Source organism: Gekko japonicus, unplaced genomic scaffold, assembly GCF_001447785.1.
Source record: "Gekko japonicus isolate JY-2015 unplaced genomic scaffold, Gekko_japonicus_V1.1 scaffold808, whole genome shotgun sequence".
NCBI classification, from domain to species: domain Eukaryota; kingdom Metazoa; phylum Chordata; class Lepidosauria; order Squamata; family Gekkonidae; genus Gekko; species Gekko japonicus.
Window position 1 is genome coordinate 390,602 of NW_015173697.1, and position 20,536 is coordinate 411,137.

Sequence of the window (20,536 nt, forward strand, 5' to 3'; positions counted from 1 at the left end):
GGCAACCCTACATGCTACAGTTGTGCTTACTGCTTAACAGATTGCAATGCATGATGTCTGTGGGGAATGGTGGGATCTGCATGAGGAAAGGAACAGGCTGGGGGCAAGCGTCATCTGAATTGTGAGCAATAACTAAGTGAACCATGCATTACAACAGTGGGGAGAAACCTCAAAATAAATTGTGTCAAATAGCCAAGGGGTGGGGGAAAGAGCTGACACGGGCAAGCTGGTTATTGTGCATCATCCATACGAAAAGATAATTTATAGCGAGGTACCCAACCTTTTTGTGCCTGTGGCCACCTTTGGAATTCTGACACAGTGTGGTGGGTACAGCCACAAAATGGCTGCTGCAAGAGGTGAAGCCAGCCACGAAAATGATTGCCGCAGCTTACCTACAGTCACACAGTGAAGATTCTTGTGCTGTGGTGGCAGCTGCTGCCAGAGCAACATGTTTTTTTTTTTAAATGTACACAGCCAATGAAATCTCCAATGGCCAATCAGAAGGCTTGCTGGGCAAAGGCCCTACCTGGCCCCACCCACTTTCTAAAAACACGTGGTGGGAACCAGGAAAGGTGTCAGTGGGGTACCATGGCTCCCATGGACACCATATCGTGGACCCCTGATTTACAGGATTAGAACAATAAAATGCCAAATTCTGGGACACAAGTGTTTGTTTTCCTAAATAATCAAATTACACATGACTTCGGAAGATTTTTACATTCTCTTCCTCAATGACAGTGTGTTGCTATTAGACTCCTCCATTTCACCAGACTGGTGCGAACACCATCGAAGTTTGAAAACATAAGGCAGACACAATGTGCGAATGAATCATAATTGCAACATGACAAAGTGTAGAATCTATCATTCTCGACAGGTTCTGATAGTTGCAGGAATGGAAGGGACAGTGCAAAAGAAAGAGCTTTCCCGCTTAAGTCAAGTGCTGTATTTCCTTCCTCTGTACCGCAAACATACTCCTGCCTGCTGCTAGTGGCACTCCAAATACAATGCCAGAATGCAGCCCCAATAGACAATGGCCCCCGTATAGATATACACCCACAAGAATGCCTCCAAATGGGGGCCCATGCTGTTGGTAAACAGTGCCTGAAAGCAAAGCTTCTAAACACAATACAGAGAACCTTCTAACAAGAGTACGCTGTATTGTAAAGCCATTTTGAACAGCTGTCAAACAGCGAGGGTTTTTTGAAAGAAAGTGCTGCAATTTATAACCCACGGTTGTGTTTTTTAATCCCTCAGAACATGGCTGAGACATGGCTTTGCTCCGTTTCCTGCACTTACCCTTTCCTGAGCACATTGTGTCGTCTGCTGATTCACAAAAGCTCCTGCTCTCACTTTCTGTCATGTTGCACTTCCGTGGATGTTGGCACAACTTCCCAAACCACCCGTCTTTGCAAATACATCGACCGCAGGAACAGATCCCATGACCTGGAATGGAAGTGGATAAGAGGGGGAGATGAACAAATGGTTTACAAAGATCTGCGTTTTAAGACTACTCTCTCTGTCCTGTCCTGAGAGCTCACTGTGACTTCTAAACATACCATTTCCCTTCACGACAACACTGTGAGGTGGGTTAGGCTGAGAAAAAAATGGTCTGACCAAGATCCTGTTTCAGAAAATTTTCTAACAGTGCTTCAGTATCTTTAGGAGCTGGCTGAACTATAGGATTGTAGCTAATGAAAGATTCAATCCCATCTAGAATTTCCAACGGGGAGGGGGGGCAATCTCCAGCATATTTTTTTGCACGGCAACCCGAAATGCCCCCCCAATACTGCTACTTGGGGATGGAGGACCCACAAGCATAGCTTGAGGAGGAATCAGAGGTCTCCCATGGGAAGGGAGCATTAACGTAAACTACCCTTCTTGTACACCTATAGAAATTCTGGGTAGGTTCCAAGCCCCAAATTTTCCTGTTACGGAAATAAAGTGATAGGGAAAGCTATGCCTACTAAATTTCCACCACAGAAGCCCTGTCAGAAAAACAGCTAGGAGTCCTAGCCCCAGGCACTCAAATGAACTTCCTGTGAGGATCTGAATGGGGATTTGGCCTGAGTCTGATTTCCGCTTGGCATACAATTTGAAAGAGTAATTCATGGGATGAAGGTATTGCAGGCAAGCCACTAGGGTTGCCATATCCCGTCTAGGAAAAAGCGCCTATCCTTTTAGGAATGTTGTGAGAAAGCACAGCTGAGTCTCTGCACAATGGAATTCTGTAGTCTGCCTGCCTGAGGAATAAGTTCACACTAAGGCTCATTGCTTCGAAGAGAAATAGTTCTTTGTCGGAAGAGGGCTCCATACTAGATAGGAAAGGCAGAGTAAAGGCTTCTGGCTATCTGGCTAAGCTAAAATGGATTGCAGAAAGCATGCCCAGCCCTTGCAGTTGACAGAAGAAAGAGAGAAAAGGGAAGGAAGCCCTACAAATAGCATTCTGGGTAACAAAGAGACAGCTGCAGGAGGGGACAAACAAAGGTCAGCTTTGGCTCCAAAAAGCTGATCCCCTGAAACTCTTGTGGGTTACTAAGGTGCTCCTGGTCTTGACTCTCTACTGCCCTCCCCTGAGACTCCGATGTCAGTGCCAGCATTAAGTGACATTGCACAGTCTATTCCTTCCAATACTTTGAAGTGAGGCACTATGATGGGAAAAGATGCATCTGTTTAACATCTCTCTCTCTTTTTTGCCATCACTATTACAGTACATCTGTTCCAGGGGTTCACAGTCTGCCTGCTCCTCCTCGGTGTGTTTGTCAACTGTATAACACCGAGCCGTTGAAATTGCCCATTTAGTACTGCAAACATTGGAATATAAGCAGAAAGACAGCATCCTGAGTGAAGTGTGAATTGGTTCTTCAGCTCTTCATCCATAATCCCGCCTCCCAAACCCCTTTGCTAATTTCTACTTTTATCAGTAAAAGTCTTTGAATTGCTCTTAGTTGTGTACACAAAAGCTCTGAGAACAGCTTCTGGATTCAAGTCACGTTACGATTCCCAGGCTGTTTATTGATTGTTCTTCATTTTAGATCGTAATTGCTATACAAAGTTAAGCACTCGGTAACAATGACATACTGTGTATTTTATGGTGGGTAAACTGCTGCTCCTCCTGCACTCACAGCTACAAATACTGGGATGAATCCAGCCAGGTTTTGCTTTTTTAAAATCATCTCACCCAGTTTTCTTCCTTACTACACTCCTAGCCACACATGGCTTTTGCCTGTGCAGCTCCCGTGGCCCCCAGTATAGCAATTTTTGGAGATCAAACCTAGTATAGTGCTTCTGGGAGATCAAAGACGGTCCCTCCTTTTTTCACCCTGGGGAAAAGCTACCTGGATCGAACCCATTCACCTGTATGCATCTCTGTCCATCCATCTATCCAACCAACTATCCATCTACCCATCCATCCATCAGTGGACCTGATGGTAAAACCATTAAGCCTACTTACTAAATTAGGTTCCAATTAATAATTTGGGGCAGGCCCCACTGAGCATCTGGCTTGAGAGGACAGCCTCATAATCTTCCAGAAAAATTAAAGTAGTGGATGAGGGATTGCAAGAACAACCTAATTTATTTGTATTTATTTATTTTATTTAGTCAGATTTTTACCCCGCCCTCCCTGCTGAGGCTGGCTCAGGGCAGTTTACATAAAGCAATACATAAATTACAATTAAACAATTAAAACACATTAAAACAGTACTGCAACAAACTGATGACATAAAGTGCTAGCATTATTGTCCTTGGTTGTTGTTAATCCATAGAAAATAACAGGTAATGAGTTTCCATACACTGTCATTGAACAGATAGGGAAAGGGTGCATAAGATATCCAGCCTCAGCAAAATCTTTTAAAACCACAGTAAAAGGGATTTGCAAAGGGGGTTATGGCAGAACAAAGAGTCCCTTGTTAGCCAGATATTAGTTACTCTGGACATTCCATGCAAAATCATTCTCTTCTGATTCTCATCACGAGGGTTGAACTAGATGTTGCATTTGTTCCCCCAATTCTTTTTCCTGGCTAGTTTTTTAAAGAAGAGAATACAAACACTAGGGCTGCATTTTAAGCAGCACAGACAGGGGGAGGGCTCTTTCACTCTTTCTCCTTGGGCTATTTTCTTGCTAAAATCACCAACCAAATTTATTGTTATCTGGATGGCCCTGATGGTCCAGGCAGGCCCGATCTTGGAAGTTAAGCAGGGTTGGCCCTGGTTAGTACGTCGATGGGAGGCCACCAAGGAAGACCAGGGTCACTATGCAGAGGCAGGCAACAGCAAACCATCTCTTGCCTTAAAAACCTAGGGGGGTCTCCATAAATTGGCTGTGATGACACTTTAACCACACATAATTCTTAGCCTTTTCACTCTCTCCCTACTACCATTTCCAAACCTGGCAGCTAAGCCAGACAGTGGTCTTAATAGAACTACTAAACGTTTGGAACCAACCAGACATCTGTTTAAGCAACAATTGTGAAACAACCTTGATATTGGGAAAGCGCAGCTGAAATCCCATACCTCATACGGCTTTACGGCCCCGCTCTCTCGGGCACAATTCTCCTCAGCAGTTATGGGAACAAGACGGTGGCTTTGACAGGGTGGTGGTGAGGCTGACAAGATCAGACTGGGGGAAGCATGCTGACTGCAGGAAAAGCGCCATTTAAATCAAGAATAGCACTATTTAATCTGTATTCTTTTCTATCACTGCCGACTTCCTCTTCCTAGAATATTTTTGGGATTTTCTTTCCATGTACACCTATTTTGTTTTTTAAAAGCCCAAATGGTTAGGATAGTCCACTAATCAAAGAGTCCTGGTGTGCTGAAGTCATCAGAAATAAACTCCGTTGCAATCGGTGGGCATTATTTTAAGGGACTGAGTTATTTATTGTTATTTCAAGGGGCTGTGATCAGAATGGGGCAGGTTGTGTAGAGCCTCGACTCCTTACGCTTCTCAGAGCAGAAGGTCAGAGCTGGGTGACAGGTTCTGTTGAGAAGGCTTATTCCTCCCTTCCTTAAATGACGGACAGCTACATTTTCGAGTCACTATAACTATGCAAGATCACGGCCACTTTACACCCTCATCTATCACATTCTTCTCCTTATATCTACTTGGGCCTATGGTCTGAAAAGCAAGCTATTAATCAATCTCGGCTAGTCAGGAAAGGCAGGTGACAATTCTTATTGAAATCACCTGGGTTGCCAAACCCCCCCTCCTCCAGTTTAGCAGGCACCTAAGCTGAAGACGAAATTCCTGATTTTGCCCACGTTCTCTCTTGCTACAACACATTCTGCAATTCTAAAGGGTTTCACTTTTCATGCAGGAACTCGTGAGTAAATGAATTTTCCAAAGCCATCTATAAGGCACTTCGACTGAGTATTTTATTCTATTAAGATACATTTGGCCGATAGCAGATTGCATAGTTTGCTTAGTAACCAGAATCCAGTGCACAGAGTAAAGATATGGCAAGCTTTTATATCTCTGGACATCTCTGCCTGCATAAACAGATATAAGGTCAAAGGGGTAGCCACCATGTTAAAACTTATGGGGTCCTCCCAGCAAAATCACACAGGTGGTCAAGGAGCACCTTGAAGACCAGCAAAATTTATTCCCATATAAGCAGCCAGAGATCACTTTTTCAGATGCATGAATACAGATCTTTTAGTGCAGTCACTGAACTTAGAAGGGTATAACTCTACTTAGGACATAATTGCTGATCACTTTTGCACACTGCATGCAGAATCTGATTAATGGTGTATCAACTTGTGCATCGAAGAAGAGGAGGAGGAGGAGGAGGAGGAAGAGATTGGATTTATACCCCGCCCTTCACTTGGAGTCTCAGAGCATCTTACAATCTCCTTTCCCTTCCCCTCCCCACAGCAGACACCCTGTGAGGTAGGTGGGGCTGAGAGAGCTCTGAGAGAACTGTCCTTGAGAGAACAACTCTGAAAGAACTTATGACTAACCCAAGGTCACACCAGCAGCTGCAAGTAGAGGAGTGGGGAATCAAACCCAGTTCTCCCAGATTAGAATCCACGCACTTAACCACTACACCAAACAAGGGCCACTTATAATGCATTTCTATGGACCTACCTGTCCAGAAGACTTATCTGCAACACTGAATGTCTTATTTTTTGGCATCAGGAGCAGAAAACCACATATTTAGGACATCTTTCAATCAGATGTGCAGCAACCAAGCATCTGATCTGAATGTCAGGCAACTGGGCATTCACATGTCATACAATTAGTGCTTGCCAGTTTCCTAAAAAGTAAATATCCCATTCTGGTCAAATTTCCCATTGGGCCATTGCAGTCTTGCATTCAGAAACTCTGTATGAGCTAGATCTTTCGGTGAGAGGAAATCAGTATTGTTACACAGTCCTCTGCTCTGTTGTGCTTTATCAGCATGTGCTAACGACTCTTTGCAAAGGATCTTGTCCCCTTCATGGAACCAGTTTTAAGGTCCGTTGAGGCATTCATGTTTATATGTAGTTATGGAGACTGAGTGAGAGGGTAGATAAATTAGGTGATTTAGGGTCTTCATTTACCTTACTTGTTTCATTTCCTTTTTGAATGATGTGTGAAATTTGAAAATTGGGAATTAACACAGCAGCAGGGACCTACCTGAAGTTGAAGAGCTTAGTCTCAAGACTGTGGAGATCAGTCTAAGGAATTCCTATTACACTGAATGTTACTGTCATGTCCTGAAACTGAATACAAGGGTGGAGGGCCTCTTTAAAATAATATAAGAGAGGCCCTTATATACTCTCTTGCCTTGAAAATCCTCTGGGCTGTGACTTGGCTCTTTAGTTTTGTTATAAATTTAATCTTTATTCAACCCAACAAATTACAAAATGCATATATCAAATGTAAGATAACAAATCTAAATATACAAATATAGCACATAAAGGAAATGTCAAATACTCAACATAACAAGGTTTCCATCTCTCCCAAGGCCATCACAACTTGTTCTTTGTGGGATGGGAAATGTCTCAGGCAAGTCAATTTAATAACATCAATTTAATCCAATCCTTGGCCCTTTATAAGCACATTCACTGTACAAGTGTATTAGTTGTTGGAGAGTAAGTGGGTATGAACATGATAGCTTCATTTAGGAATATCGCGTGCTAAAATAAATGGAAAGTGAGAGTTGTGCATGGTTCTTTTAAAAGATAACATACCACCACAGACGTGGCCATCTATGTCTTCGCACTGCCGGTTGTCACACTCGCAGATTTTACCATATATTCTGGCATCTCCTGGCGGGAAACAAGTGCATTGGCCACATTCACATTTCCCTGGAAACAATAATTGCTTGTTAGAGTCACAAAGAATTATCAAGGTCAAATTGTCATCAACAGCATAAGGATCAAACCAGTAAAGAAAAATAAATGTAAATAAAACGGCTGGCATTCAGCAAAGACGGAAGCCTTCCTCCATCCAGAGGGGATTCTCTTTGCGGAAAATCCACATAGGCTGGAGAAAGTCTCCTTCAGATGCAGGAAGACTTCAAATTTTGCTGGGCAGAGTGGTAGGATGCATGCCAGTTTTTAGAGGGTGAAGTTCTAGAGAAGTGGCAGCATTAGAGATCCTTTATAGGTTATCACAGTGATATGAAGGGCTTCTAGTGTCCTGGCCCCACTGGTGGACTGGATGGGCCATTGGCCTGATCCAACATTGGCTTCTCCCATGTTCTTATGTTGTTATGAAGTGTTATGAAGCCAGTCCTCTGCCTCAGCCTAACTTGAGCCATTCACACTACAGTATGACAGGATCAAGCACCTCACAGAAAGGTGCCAGAAATACTGTTCAGAGTACTTAAGCAAGCTAGCCAATAATAAATGCATGTTTCTACATTTTAGAAATGCTCTTCGCTCTTTACCATTTATGCCCTATGCCCCAATCAAGACTACATCGTCTTTCTTCATGATTCCAAGCATTCTGTAAGGGGCCATCAAAAGCTGGAAAATAATAGGGCTGTATAATAACATCTCCTTTAAAAGCAGAACCAATTTGTCTCTGTTATTTAAAATGTATATAGAAATGTAAAAAAACAATTAAATAAAACATATGAACACATAAAAACACACAAGTAGGGAGGAGGGCTAATAAGAGTTTGGGATGCAACATCAAACAAAAGGCAAAAGAAGTCTTCTTCTGCTGGCAGAACACCATGATAGAGGGAAGCAGACAAATCTCCCTGGGGAGGGTGTTCCAAAGTTTTGGTGCCATGACCGAGAAGGCCCTTTCTTAGGTTGCCAGCTGTCTAGCCTTAGAGAGCAGGGTCCCTCCCAGTCTCACCCACCCTTGGCCAGGCATCTCCTGCTCACGGCTGGCTAGGCAGGCTCTCCATCCTTCCTTTGGTGGGGGGTGGGATGGAGCCAAGTTGACTAGGGAAGGGGCCCTTTCCCAGGCCACTTACACCCTCATCTATTACATTCTTCTCCTTCCCCTCCCCACGGTGCAAGGGTGACTCCCGTCTAATGGCAGTTAGATGAATTTCTTATTTATATTATCCTAAGGCACAAAGGTTCCAAGATAGAATGATTAGTCATACTGGGAAGAAACAAAAGGCTAGAATGCCTGCAAAACCATCTTAAACAGCATTACACCCTTCTAAATCCATTACACATTTCTAAACCTTGGAAAAGCAAATTTACACTTGCCGTTAATACTCGATATGACACAACAGGGGAAATTTCAATAGCTGAAAAAACAACTGCACAAATGGAAGATGTACAAAATAACCTTTACATAGAAAAAGTATATTTTTATCATTTTTTCACTCAAAAAAGAGACCTGGCACGTGCCTTGAAAGAATGAGCTCTATCTATCTGTCTGTCTGCCTGTCTACCATCTATCATCTGTCTATCTATCTCTGTATTGTAACTAGCCCTTTAGTCATCATAAAAGTGATGGGAAACATGGTAGCTTAGAGTTGCCAGCAGTGTTCCCTCTAAGCTGAGTTTGTGTGAGCCAGCTCACAGTTTTTTAGCCCTCCGGCTCACACATTTTTGTCCTTGCTCAGGAAGGATGGCTCTAGAGGAAACTGAATTATGCAGTAGCCAAATGCCTCGCTCACAACTTTAATGCCAGCAGCTCACAAAGTAGAATTTTTGCTCACAAGACTCCACAGCTTAGAGGGAACATTGGTTGCCAGCCTCCAGGTGAGGGCTGGCGATCCCCCAGAATTACAATGGATCACCAGACTACATAGATAGCTTATTTATTATTTATTTATTCAAAATATGTATTCCACTTCTCCTGAAGAAAATGGCTGCTTTGGAAGGTGGACTGTATGGCATTATACCCTATGGAGATCCCTCCCCTTCCTAAAGCCCAGCCTCACAGGTACCACCCTCAGATCTCCAAATCTGTCCAAACCTGGACCTGGCAATCCTGTGGTGACTCTATAATATGGTAACACTCTGCTAGCTAGTTGAAAGTATTTATCTCATGCAGGCCCATAGCCACGGTGGGGCATTTGGGGGTGGAGCCCTATGAAGGATAAGCCCTGCCCCACCCCAGGAGGATGCCAGACCCCCCCAGACCCCTCCCACCCCAGTGCACCACGCCCCTTACCCATGCTCCTCTGCAGCCTGGCTGGCTTTTCTACGGAAGCTGCCCTGCCACTTCTGGTCAGTTTCACTCCCCACCCTTATCAGCTGTTAAACCTAACAGCTGATTGGGGGAAGTGAAACTGACCAGAAGCAGCAGGGTGGCTTGCCTTTCCTTCCCCAGCCTCCCTGCTGCTGGGGGTGGGTGGGCAGGGAAGGGGGGGGAGAGAGAGAGAGAGAAGGCATAGGAGGAGGCTGGGGAAGGAAAGGGAAGCCACCCTGCTGCTTCTGGTCTGGCCCCCCCACATCCCCTCCAATTTCTTCTGGCTACAGTACCGAATGTGACATCATACAACCCTGTATTGTGACTAAACTACAAAATTACCTTTTGTCAACCTATATGAACGTTGTGAAAAATTTAAAGTCAAGATTAAAAAAAGAAAGGCTACCCACTTTCAATTCTGAGCAGTTAGACAGAAAATGGGCAGTACAAGCAAGGTCAGTTTGATATTTGAATACTTGTTTTGCAAACATCCGGTCAACCCTAGTTGGGTAGGAAATGCCCTATACTTTCCTCCTTTTAGAACTTTTCTTAAGAATGTGTCAGGATCATATGGAGCTGGACATATTATCCGTATAGTGCAGATACTAAAGCATTTCTTGTTGAATCCAAAGTAAAGCTGAACCTGACATTCTCAATGCTTTTCCCCCTGCTTCAGAGGAATAATAAGAAGAGAAGAGGATGGATTTATACCCCCCTCTTCACTCAGAGTCTCTGAGTGGCTTACAATCTCCTTCCCTTCCTTTCCCCACACTAGACACCCTGTGAGGTGGGTAGTGCTGAAAGAGCTCTAAGAGAATTGAGACTAGCTCCGGGAGAACTTTGACTAACCCAAGGTCACTCAGCAGCTGCATGTGGAGGAGCGGGGAATCAAACCCTGTTCTCCAGATTAGAGCCCACCACTCTTAACCACTACACCAAATAAGCACACTCTAATATCCCTGGCTAACCTTCTACATGTCTTTGTTTAATCCCCACCCCACAACCCCCTTCCCTGGCATCAGACACTTTGTTTGACAGGCAGACCAAACCCCCCCCCAAAACACCCCTCCTCAGTCAAACCACACACCACTACATAAAAGCAACCGTTGTATTGGCCTGAAGAAATCCAACAAACAACAAAATGAGGGGAGCAAATTCTCAGCACCTAGTGTGAAGAAATTTCAGTCGCCGTACTCTTGTATCGAATGCGTCTGCGGCAGAAATAACAGCAAGCCCACTCACTGTGGCCTTCTCCTCTTGCCTCGCATTGTGATAACCCTACTTTCAATGCAGACTTTTGATCATTTGAGTAATTAGAGGCTCACATAAAGCTGAGAAGGGATCAACCCTTCACCAACGCACTCTTCCCTTACCAAGGATAATAGGTTTACCATAGCAACCTAGCTGTAGAGGGGCAGGGGGGGGGAACCCCCTAACACCAGAAATCACCTCAGTTGTCTTCAAAGGCGCAAGGCATACAGACACAATTATCTCAGGGTGATGATCCTCTACACCTTTGGCAAAGAAATCAGTACAGATTATAACTGGAGCAATTCAATGGGACTTCTGGCACTTGGTAGCAAGAGGCTTGATAGCAAGAGGTTACCCTTCACAGGGTTCAACCACGGCTGCATGCATAGAATTCAGCTTTGGAATTTATTACAGCACATTTGGATGTTCTGTGTCTGTTCTGCTGCCAATGTAATTTCCAGCCATCATGATTTTCTCTCTCCTTGTCCCCCCCTTGCTTTCCGTAAAGCTGCATTTGGGACTGCAATATGCAGAGCCGTTCTTCTTTCTGCTTGGTCAGTATACCAAAGAACGCAGGTAGCTCAGCAAAAATCCAGTTTCTCTGTGGCTGTCAGTCCGTGGCATCCTGTCACATCAGTGAGTTGTGGGGTTTATTCTTGAAGGGAGTAAGGGGGGAAAATGCTGTTGAAATCTGTCAGGCTTAATTTCCAACATGGTGAATGTTGTTTTTCCTGTTGGTGCATACAATGTGATTTGATCTAATTTATTGTCTGTGTACAATCATTTGTGCAAGCCAATGGGGTGGGAGGGAGCCAAAGCTGAATGTATACAAGAATGGGTGTCCAGTTCTAGATATCTGTCAGCACTGTATAATCTTCAAGGGAATGTACAATCAGAACCATCAGCAACTAGTTAACATACTTGCATCCGCCCACTGCTGCAGGGTATATCAATTTACTACAATGTATGTCATTTTGTGCAAATGCTTTTTTGGAGGTGGGGTGGACAAGAACCTCTTGTCTGCAGAAGGTTGTTTGTGTGGTGGTGTGTGTGGGGGGGGAGGTATCTGAGACACTGTACAGGCCCTCTGGGGATATCTGAGGGCACAGGAAAGTAAAGTGGAAAATCCTATGGGAAAAAGACATGTCAAGTTCCAGACACCCCTACGTTGGAATGCAACGCAAGATGTCCCCCCCCCCCTTACAAGCCATGATTAGGAGTCAGGACCCGGAAACCTTTTCCCAAACAGGACCACTAGTGCTAAATTTCACAGGACAGCAACATTAGTAACTTTAGAAGGACTTCATACTTGCTCTATTATTTTCTCTGGTTTGCACATGAAATTCCAGGGATCCTTTGCTTCAGAATGACAGGCAAGTTTGCCCACTTCTAGGTGGAACCTGAAGCTTTTCTGGAATTTCAACTGTTCTCCAGACTATAGAGAAAAATTCCCCCAGAGAAAATGGTAGCTTTGGAGGGCGGACCATATGCCATCATACCCCACTGAGGTCCCTCCTCTCCCCAAACCCCACGTTCCCCAGGCTCCTACATCTCCAGGCATTCTCCAATTAAGAGTTGACAGGGAGGGGATTATACACTGCTCTCCTCCTCCCTTCCTCACCAGCTCTCTTGCAACAAGGAATAGGTTATGATGGTCCTTCCCTGGCTGGATTCCTTAACATTCATCTTCAGGTTCCATATACGCTGTGGGTCACCCTGGTTCCACCCATGCCTCCTATCCTTTTCTCCTAGCACCTTCCCTCACCCCCTGGGGATGTTGCTTGACACCTTGTATGATGTCTGCTTGCATTCTTGCATGCTGGAGATATCGGGTGAGTTCCAGTTCACTGTGCTTGTCAGCATGCTTCTCTTAAGAAGGGGGCATGGCTCGGAGGCTGTGTGTGGGCTTTGCATGCAGAAAGTCCCAGGTCCAGCCCTGAGCAACTCGAATTAAAGGATTCTCAGCTGCTCAAGATGCATAACCAATTAGAATATAGCCCATCCAGCGGCTCGAATGTGTACTCACGAGTAGACAAATGGGTATCTGCCATAGGTGGCAGGGGGCACCCACCTCCTGACGGGGTGTGCCAGAAGTGCAGCGGTGGCAGAAACGGCGGCAGCGGAGTAATGGCGGCAGCAAAGATGAGCTGAGGACATGGTGACGATGGTTGGAGGCGGAGCTGTGATGATGCGACGATGCAAGGACGCAGCACAGCGGAGCCTGAAGGACATTAGCCGAGCTGCAGTCGGAGCAGCCGCGCGTCAAAAAGAACACCAGCTGAAGCCTGTCAAGGATGCCGTCGGCCCGTCGGCCCATCCGGAGTGCCGGAAATAACATCAGAAGCCGCCCGGAGAGAAAAAAGCAACAGCAACAGAACGCATGCCGCTGGGTGCTGGTAGGCAGCCCCCTAACAAAAATGAATTGTGGCCCTAGATTAGGTATAATTGGTACATATCCTCTGTAAACCGCTCTGAGACCCTCCAGGGTCAAGGGCAGTATAGAAATCTAAACTATAAATAAATAAATAAATAAATAAATAAATAAAAATGGACCATGTTGGATTAGTTGGGCCAATGGCCTAATTCCATGAATGGCAGCTTCAGTATTTCCGTTTTAAAAGATTTTTTAATTCAATACAGTAAAAAGATAGTATTTCCATACATTCCCACGCTCCACTGTTCATGCTGGACCCTGAGGCTTTGGGGATTGGGGTGGTAGGGGGGATCACACAAGGGGGTGAGTGGGTCCCGACATATTTTCATTCAAGTTGATATATAAGGATGAAAGGTATTTTATTCACCCCCCACCTACCCACACATTCACACCCTGAAAACACAGTCATCATGTTACAAGGTCCAGACCTCTATGAGGACCTACGTCCATTAACCAATGAACCACCTTAGGGCAAATTCATTAATCCCTCAGTGTTGTTGCCAATACAATTTAACAAAGACCAGGTCAGTCTCCCCCCCCTTTATTTTTAATAGTTCCATTCTTTCTCAGCATTGCAGTATGTCACAGCTATCCTGTAGCAATCACAGTGGTGCACAATATTTCAGAGGTGCACAATATTTCAGAGGCCAGCTCAGAGGATTTCTGCTTCAGCTCACAACAATATGAAGCTTCCATGGGAAACAATGGAGGATGGGGGCACCTCCTTCTGGGACCCATGGAATTGGACCCCTGGTCCAATCTTTTTGAAAGTTGAGGGAGGGGGTTTGAGGAGAGGCACTAGCAGTTATGCTATGAATTTGGTGCTGCTACCTCAAAAAACGGCCCCCAGAGCCCCCCCCCATCGATTCTCCGTTATAGCCAAAGGGGCCCATTGACTATAATGGCCCCCATAGGCTATAATTAAGCCAGAAAAAACATATCTGAATAAATAAGTAGTTTGGGCAGGTTGATAACATTTAAGCAATTTCGTTTGTTAGGTTAGGCAGGGTTCTGATAGTGATTGTTCCACCTCTGTTATACTTGACTGTAATGCTGGTTGTCATATTTCAGTTTTTAAAAAATGGACTGCAAGAGCCTCCCCCCCCCCCCCCGGGCGGGTATTTTATGTTTTCTAAGGGTCAGCACAGGGCAACGGTCCAAGGCCAAGTCAACCAATATAGTAGACTGGGGTGGGTAGACCTGTTCTCCAGAAGCCAAGTCCACCAATATAGTGGAAAGGGGCAAGTACCCTCGTGGAGGACAATGTTTTGTGTGATGAAATTTGACTTCTGTTTTCTCTTACAATGTTTAAATTATTCTTAAAATATAGTTTAAAAGAATTCATTCTGAGATTTTTACAAGGTTATGGGAATAATTTTCAAAAAAATCATTTACACAATAGTCTAATGTACACTTGCTCACAACTTTAATGCTACTAGCTTTTGTAGCTCCCGAGGTACAATTTCTGCTTACAACACTGTGGCGTTTAGAGGGAACATGGGTGCAATCACTTTTACTTTTCTCCCTTGTCTCACTCTGCTAGGATATTGTCACCAGAAGCTTTTATACCTTAAAAACTGTCCCTTCAGTATGCCGTAAAAACTGGAAACTCATCGTTCTCATTTCGCCTAATCGTACACTTTTCCTTAACGTTAACGAACCAGTTTTACTTCCCTATTTCAGCAACAATTCATGAACTGGACCTTCTTCCTCACCTGATTACATTCCAGTGACCTTTAACCAGGGGTCTTGTTGTAGAAAAAGAGCTGCCGGAGCTCATTAGCATAACTCATTAGCATAACTTATTTGCATATGCCACGCCCCCTGACATCACCGGAAGTGACAGAAGGCCACACCCCCTGACATCACCGGAAGTGTGTCAGAAGGCCCGGCTACTTACCCTCCTGCTTCATCCTCATTCCCAAACGGAATGAGGATCGAAGCAGAGGGCGGGGTAAAGAAGGGGGCGGGGCTTCACCACGTGACCGCCCCGCCCCCTAGAGGTTCTCTTCCAGAGCTCCGTACCTGAGAGCTCCCCCCCGACTAGAGCCCTGCCTTTAACTATCTTTTTGGTAAAGACAACCACATGAAAAAGAAATCTGAGGAAGCAGAAAAAGCAGATTCACTTCCTTCTCTCCCAGTTTCAGTGGCCCATGGCAGTTAAGATCTCCAAGCAGTAATCCGGTTGCAGCAAGCTGATGGCTGGACTGTGACAGACAGTTAGCCTTTACCTGAGCCACCTTTGAAAACCTAATGCAAAGACAAAGCTTATAACCTTTGGGTCTAAAGTGTCCTGAAACACTGATCAAGTCTCCTTCACTGTGGCCTGCAAGACACTGGTGAGAAGATCCATGTTGCTGATTTTATGAATCAACAGATTTAAGGGCTCAATATTGGGCTGAGACATGCATGTGCACATGGAGACCTCTCCCCTGAAAACTGAGATGTTAGCATTAAAAAAAAAATCAATCTGAGCCCCTTTGCCATTGGGCACCAGCAACAGCCGCTCAGAATCTCTTACAAGGCATCAGTGATGAAATGCCAAGGGTCTAAATAGCTAGATTCAAGTCCAGTAACACCTTAGAGACCAACAAGATTTTTGGAGTATAAGCTTTTGAGGGTCAAAGCTCCCTTTGTCAGGTTGATGAAGGGAGCTTTGACTTTGACCCTGAAAATCTTCTTAGCCTCTAGGGATGGTCACAAACTGAGAAAATGGTGGTTCGTGGTGGTTCATGGTTCGTTTGATTACATGAACCATGAACTTTCACAAACGTTTCACATTTCCCGAACCGGTTCATGATTTGTTCAGTTCATGAGTTCAGGAAATAGTAGAACATCTCCTGCACAAGTTAGACACACCAAACTCCCAGGGTGTCTTCAGCAGGCTCTCCTCCACCAGCCCTCCAAGTTTGGCAAATATTGGATTTAGGATGTCTGAGTTATAACCCCCTAAAGCAGGTGCACCCAGGAAAGCTCAGCTCTAGCCTCGCCTTAAATCAGCCACGCAGCAAGCTCTCACATGACGATTAACTCCTCTCTCTTCATGCCGCAAAGTGAAAGCAGCTGAGTCAGGGTGTGATTATATATATAAATACAATCTACTCCCTTAGAGCAGAATGTGAGCTCCGTGGTTGGCTCCCAGAGCTGCCAATCAAGCTATGGACAACTGCTATGGATGTTTCTAGTACTCTCCATGTCCACCCTCAGTGTTGCCTAGGAATTGATTGAATAGGCAACAGCCTGTGTGGAGAATGAACTGCCTTAACAAAACAAATGAACCGCCATGGAAAAAAAAGGTGGTTCATTTTTTGATTCAGGAACAATGCAACCAAATGAACTGGTTCAAAATGAACTATGAATCGGCCTGGTTCGTGCTCAAACCGTGGTTTGTTTCTCAGTTCATGCCCATCCCTATTGGCCTTTAAAGTGCTACGGGATTCAAATCTAACTGTTCTACTGCTGAACAAATTTTGAGTCCGGTGGCACATTTAAGACCAACAAAGTTTTATTTAAGGTATAAGCTTTCATGTGCATGCACATTTCTTCCAATACAGTGTATGCACATGAAAGCTTATACCCAGAATAAAACTCTTTTGGTCTTAAGGGTGCCACTGGATTCAAACTTTGTTCAGCTGCTTTAGACTAATATGACTACTCACCTAAATCTGTTCTACTGCTGACCAACACAGCTACCCTCTGAAACTATCTTGAGCCTCTAAGTGGTTCCCAGTGACAATAAGCCAAAGTTTAGTTTATCATGGACTATAATGCAGCTGCCTCTCAATCATGGTGCACTTTTACTTCTACACAAAAATTAGATCCCAAACTGTGACCATCAGAACAAATGTACCAAGCATTTTTTAAACCCACCAAGAATGCTAATATTTTCACGTAGAATTTCATTGCTGCAGAAAAATTCTTGCGCTCCCTAGATAGCCCATGCTATTATTTCTATGCACGGATGTTTCAATTTGATTACAGACTAGGTAAAAAGTCAGTAAGGACTGTGGCATTTAGGCCCATTTATTGTACGCACCACACGATACAATTATGCTGCCATTCACTATTGTCCAGTAGCCTTTTAAAAAAAGTAGCTGAAATGCCCTAATGTTGAATGCACTAATGTTGAATATTATCTTATACAAACTGCCAGCACCATTAATTACAAGTATTTGAACCAATTTCCAGATGCCTACAGAGGATAATGGAAGCTTCTTGTTACATGGTTAGCCCGACTTAAGTACAGTGTGACAAAACTATGGTATATAATTTATAGGGATTGCTGCCCCCTTTTTTATTGCCTGCAAAATGCCAAAGTGAAAGCGAACAATAAAAAGTGTTTCTGCAGAAACACCATAATTTCCTTTACCTTTCCATAAAGCACACATTTTCTCCCCTCATTTGATTCTCAATTTGTACCTTCTCAAGTGCAGCAAAGAATGGGAAATTTGGTTTTACATAAAGCACTTGGGGTCAAATTACAGCATTAGTCTATTGATCTAGACTACGTATCCAAGCGTGTTTCCACAGTAACAGAGTGCTTGGCAATTTTGAGCATATCCTCATATTGCCCCACTTTTTACAAATCAGTAACTAAAACAAAGGCTATGCACTGAGTGGAGGGGGAGACAAGGGAGACAGAAGCTCCCTGCCTGCCTACCCGCCTACCTGCCTTTCAGCTGGCTGGCCGGCCACTCACCTGGCCTGTGGTCACCAACCCCATCTGCCAAGCTGAGCAGCTGCAACCGAAGCAACAGCAATTAGTGGGGCTGGAGGTGGCTGAGGCAGGTAAAGGGGCCCCAGAAAGGGCCTGGCAATTTAAAAGCCATCAGAGAACTTGGGGTGTGTGTTATTTTTCCTGATAAGAGGTCTTGTTGTTTATGTATAATGTTGTGTTTAACTTTATGTTCTTTTAAAAGAAAGGGGATACAGCCCTCTGGGGGGGGGGTATAGATTCTCTCCTCCCCAAGCCAATCCAGGAATGGGAGGGAAAGAATTCTACACTGGAACAATTCATTTACACAAGAACCCAGAAGAGATAGGCTCTCTGGATTTATAGACACAGCCACCAGGATCTCTAGAATAATCCCCTCACCAGCCTGAGATGAGAGATCCCAGAACCTCAGTTGGTATGTGGGGTTATACTCCAACAACCCTGTCCAGGGCTATACAGTTAATCTTATTGGTAGCAGCCTTTGGCGAGCAGCAGGCACCAGGAAAAAAGCTTGGAGTCAGTTACACATCAAGCAGACACTATTTATAAACAAGAATAAAGTTTATTTAGCACAGAACTTATCAAAGACTACAGGAAGTACTGAAAACAAGAAAGCTTATGGCCCTTGGCCCTAACGAAACATTAGAGATCTGCATAGTTACCAGGATGATCCATAGTCCAGAATTAGGTCCCATCTTTGTACAAGGTTCCAGCCATGTGCTCAGCTCCAAAGCAACCCTTTGTCTCTCTCAGAGAGCACATGACAAGACAACAGCATTTCAGTGTCCTTCCAAAATGCAACCAGAACAGAGAGAGAGAGAGCAAGAGACAATCTCCCATTGGGTTTAAACAATTATACTGCAATTCAGTCTCCCAACCAGCTCTGGCCAGGAGCCAATTGAAGGAGACCTGGGTGTGCCCAAATGTATAGTTACCATGGGAACAACTTCTGAATGGTCAGTTGTCCTGGAGGCCCCACCTGCAGGCATGTGACCCCCACCCCAACCCACCATGGGTTACATGCGTATTTGCTTGTTTTCTGGTCTCTGCCAGTGAGTGAAGGAATGTTTATGGCAGGCAATTGACCAAATGGTCAGCCATCTGGCTTCAAGAGGAAATCAAACCAACAGGGGGTCAGCAAGATACATTCCAAGGGGGAAACATGAAGCCTATAGAACATTCCAAGGGAGACATGAGGCCTATAGAAATCAATATTTCTATACAGGGGGAAACCTGGTTATGCTGCAGTTCCTGGGAGGATACAGGAATTAGGAAAGAGTAAGTTGTACTTTCTGTTTCTCCTCAGTTGGCCTTGGGCTGCAAAGACCCCAGTGGAGATAGGGAATCCTCCCCCCTCAGGTCCTTTTTTTAAAAAGCGGTCTCATGTCCTTACTGATTCTTACCACAGATGTTTTGCCATAGACTTTCTGGCAGTTCCTAGACCTACCCTTCATCACTTCCAGTTTTTTTTTACTGGAAGTAGGGTTGCCAAATGTTACCTACCTTGCCGGCAGGGGACTCCTGCGCGGCTCCCAGTGTGCACGCGCCGCATGCACATCACAGGGAAGTGATGTCATGACGCCGGGCACGCTGGGGGCGGGGCCATGACCATACAAGGGAAAACCATAGAGTTTCCCCTTGTATGGCCGTGGCCCCGCCCCCAGCGTGCCCGGCGTCATAACGTCACTTCCCTGTGATGTGCACGCTGGGGCGGGGTTCCCCCGGGGCCTGATTCCCTGGTGCCGGGGAACGGGCCTCTGGGGCGGGGGGATTTCCGCCCCCCGGGGGGATTAGGCAGCCCTAACTGGAAGTGACATACAGCCTTATGTAACACTGTGGCCCCTGTGGCCCTGTCCACAACCCTCCTGCTGGTTGCAAGGCACTGCCTGGCAACCCAAATGGGGCTTGAGCAGAGTGAGAGAAGTCCCAGGCTGAGAAAACATTGTAAATAAGTTATTCAAATGAAGTTGTAAGTTTGTCCAAAGACAGACAGTGTTTTTAACAAAGATAGTTGCTGGGAAATAGCTGAGCCCCTTCTTTTTTTTTTTTAAGTCCCAGGCTGAGAAAACATTGTAAATAAGTTATTCAAATGAAGTTGTAAGTTTGTCCAAAGACAGACAGTGTTTTTAACAAAGATAGTTGCTGGGAAATAGCTGAGCCCCTTCTTTTTTTTTTTTGGATCATCAACTATATCAGTTTCTTATCATTACAATCTAAAGATAACATCATTTGACTTAATATTGATCTAAACATATTAAGTTTTGTTTCACATCCCAGTTCTTTTCCAGATATATTTTAAAGTCACTCCATTCTTGAAAAAACACGTCGTCTTCTTTGTTATTCAACTTTTTTGTGATTTTATCCATTTCAGCCATGAACAGAACTTTTTGTATCCAGTCTTCAATTTCTGGTACTTTCTCTGTTTTCCAAAATTGTGCATAGATCATTCTCGCTGTTGTGATTAAGTACCAGAATAAAGTCTTTTTAGTTGTATTAACTTCTTCCATTTTCAGTCCCAAAAGCAGAATTTCCGGTATCTTTTTAA

The 20,536-nt window shown here is 44.6% G+C and overlaps 1 protein-coding gene across 1 annotated transcript in view; it reads right to left on the reverse strand.

Moving 5' to 3' along the window:
• ITGBL1 (integrin subunit beta like 1) overlaps nucleotides 1-20,536 on the reverse strand; it is a 255,396-nt gene that overhangs the window by 14,020 nt on the left and 220,840 nt on the right. The window contains exons 8-9 of the mRNA XM_015423197.1: nucleotides 7,174-7,290; nucleotides 1,297-1,443 (exon numbers count right to left, since the gene is read on the reverse strand). Of these exons, the coding sequence (XP_015278683.1) occupies nucleotides 1,297-1,443; nucleotides 7,174-7,290 (264 nt within the window). The remainder of the gene's footprint in view (nucleotides 1-1,296; nucleotides 1,444-7,173; nucleotides 7,291-20,536) is intronic.